Below are 679 nucleotides of genomic sequence, written 5' to 3' on the forward strand. Positions count from 1 at the left end.
CAGTTTCATTTCCCAAAGCCCTTCCCCAGAAATTCCAGGCCCACCAAACCATCCCCAGCTCAGGGAACGTTCCCATTCCGAACCTGTCAGCCACATCCATGTCCCCCTCGATCTTGTGGAGTCCCTTCATGATGTTGTCGAACTGTTCCCCCTGGGAATGCAGCACCTTGGCCGTGTCCTCCAGGCGTTTCTGGGATCCCTCCAGCATTCCCGTTAATTCCTTGCCCTTGCTGGATTCCAAGGCCGCCCCCGCTCCGGCCTCCTGGCTGGACACCAGCTGCTCCCTCCAGAAATGCTCCAGGATGTTGAACACCACATTCCTGTTGGGATGCAGGGAGCTGAACCAGTGCTTGGTGCCCTTCTCCAGGATGGTGAGGGAGCTGAAGATTAAATGGGAAGATTCCTTCTTGATCTCGCTGATCCCGGAAAGATGGAAATCCACCAGGAGCTCTCCCGTTTTGTCAGCCGTGAATTTGATGGAAAGGGGAGTCAGGGAGAGCTTCCCGGGGATCCATTGTTTGCTGGTGTCCAGGTAGTAGGAGCAAGGCCAGGAATGGATCCGGATGTCCTCGTTCATCAGCTCGCTCTTCCCGGCCTCCTCTCCCAGGGAAACGCTCTCCAACCCAGCGGGAGACACTAAAATCCAAGGGGAAAAAAGCAGGAATCCTGAATAAACACA

The 679-nt window shown here is 55.4% G+C and overlaps 1 protein-coding gene across 1 annotated transcript; it reads right to left on the minus strand.

Annotated features, from left to right (window-relative positions):
• Positions 1-83: 83 nt before the first annotated feature.
• On the minus strand, positions 84-640 carry LOC121364752 (synaptosomal-associated protein 47-like; the record flags this gene model as incomplete). The annotated part of the gene is made up of 1 exon (XM_041488260.1): positions 84-640. A coding segment is annotated over exon 1 (494 nt), but the record flags the coding sequence as incomplete, so codon positions are not given.
• Between the last annotated feature and the right edge of the window lie 39 nt (positions 641-679).

Source organism: Pyrgilauda ruficollis, unplaced genomic scaffold (genome assembly GCF_017590135.1).
Source record: "Pyrgilauda ruficollis isolate IOZ18807 unplaced genomic scaffold, ASM1759013v1 scaffold8950, whole genome shotgun sequence".
NCBI classification, from domain to species: domain Eukaryota; kingdom Metazoa; phylum Chordata; class Aves; order Passeriformes; family Passeridae; genus Pyrgilauda; species Pyrgilauda ruficollis.